The 1,805-nt window shown below is 51.5% G+C and overlaps 1 protein-coding gene across 1 annotated transcript in view; it reads left to right on the forward strand.

Moving 5' to 3' along the window:
• Positions 1-1,805, forward strand: part of CADM1 (cell adhesion molecule 1) — a 405,565-nt gene that overhangs the window by 361,825 nt on the left and 41,935 nt on the right. The window contains exon 6 of the mRNA XM_004712801.2: positions 1,262-1,361. Coding sequence (XP_004712858.1) covers positions 1,262-1,361 — 100 coding nt within the window. The remainder of the gene's footprint in view (positions 1-1,261; positions 1,362-1,805) is intronic.

Below are 1,805 nucleotides of genomic sequence, written 5' to 3' on the forward strand. Positions count from 1 at the left end.
GAGATCCTTCACTCCATTAGGAAACGCTACTTGACTTTAGTGATGAACTCCCCATTACCCCAGACCAGAAGAACTAGATGGCGCCTGCCTACCATTGTTAACTGCTCGGCAAAAGATCCTACGCGATGGTCCTGGGTCAGTGGGCGGAAAATGGAAGAGAGCATCCTCCAAAGGGACCAGGCCTGGTCAGTTGGAGATTGGTAGAGCCCCCCACCCCCAAGACGATGGCCCTTCAGGTCTGGATCTCAGCTCGCCTCCCTGTGAGAACAAGGACCACACACTGAAAATCAGAAGGGCGGTAGTGGCCCCAGGACGAAGGTCAGAGGGCTGGGAAAGGAGGAGGCCTAGAGCCTGGAGACGCAGGGAGGAGGCGGGGTGGGTGATGCGGCATTGCGGGGAATGCCGTGGAGGAGTTGACACAATACGTATGAATTTTCGAATGTCGAAAAACCCACGTCACCTAAGTCTTAAAAGCAAAGAAGAAAGAAAGGACCTGTGAAACGGGTTTTCCTTTGGCGTTGTGTGCCCCCGCCCCCCCCACCTCCCGTGACCTCCCGTGAGGCTAGCTCTCGTCTGGACAAGCCCCGTCACGCGCTGGGTCCCAGTGGTTTCTTCTTTGAAAGGGCCTTGTTTCAACCAAGGCTGGTGCCTGTTGATGAAGGTCCTTAGCGAAAGAAAGGCCCGCTTCGTTCCTTCCTCCTGTTCATACAGAGACGTCAGCGGTTTCGTCCGGAGCCGCCAGACTCCCATCTTGTTATTCTGAAAGCCAAAGGAGTGGATTTCAGAAATGGTGCCTTTCCCATTTGAAAACCCTCACAGGAGAGGCAAACTTATTAATATGCAGTGTCACCGTGTATTGTCACATAGTAAACTATGATATATGATAAAATGTATCAATTCTGAGCACCGCAAACATCTGAGGCCTCACCTCAGCATGAAGGCAAATGAGTTTCCTTTAGCTTGAGTGAGTCTGACGATAAACTTCGATGTAACAAAATGTATTTCACAGGAAATGTTTGATGTGGCACAGTTGGCTTATGAATCTCTTTTCTAGCCGCAGTTCACTCCTTAGAGTTATTAGTCGATTTAATTTGAGCAAATGCCAGGATTACCAACTAATTAGAGGGTGTCACCGAAGGCCTGAGGATGGAGGGAGATTCGATTCGGTGCTGGTGGTGTGGGGTTTGTGGCAGTGTACAAGTCTGATGTTGCCTGAGGGTGTCGTTTGCTAAACATGATCCTCTGTGTCATTGCCACACAGATAAGCCGCAAGTGCACATTCAGATGACGTACCCACTACAAGGCCTAACCCGGGAAGGGGACGCCCTGAAGTTAACGTGCGAAGCCATCGGGAAGCCCCAGTAAGTTCTGATGGCCAAGGGTGGCAGAGGGTCAGTCGTGCGCAGTAAATGTCACAACACAGGGAGGGGGCCCTTGCCAACTCGTTGGCCCGTCACCTGCCTCCCTCGGCGAAAGATGAAAGGTTTCTCAAACAATGAAGTCTGCCATGAGAGGGAGACTGGTTCGTCATGGTCAGGACTGGGGCCGGGGGTGTTGGAAGGGGGGGCGCGGAGTGCCAGCTCGGGTTGAGATCCCTGCTAATTCTTCTCTATTGTTATCAACGTGATTGCCAGGCTGTTTTACCTGGTACAAGGAAGATATCATCCAAATAAGTTTTTTGTGTGTGCTGATGTGTCTCCTAACTTCTGTGTTGATGCTGAAGCTGGCCTAAATGGAGCTTCTGCGTGTGGGGCCGGCCAGTGAATTCGCCTTCTTTGTAGTCCCATGTATTGGGCCCTCAAAGG

This window comes from Echinops telfairi, unplaced genomic scaffold, assembly GCF_000313985.2.
Source record: "Echinops telfairi isolate 266 unplaced genomic scaffold, ASM31398v2 ScPeMD7_7463;HRSCAF=8501, whole genome shotgun sequence".
Lineage (NCBI taxonomy): Eukaryota > Metazoa > Chordata > Mammalia > Afrosoricida > Tenrecidae > Echinops > Echinops telfairi.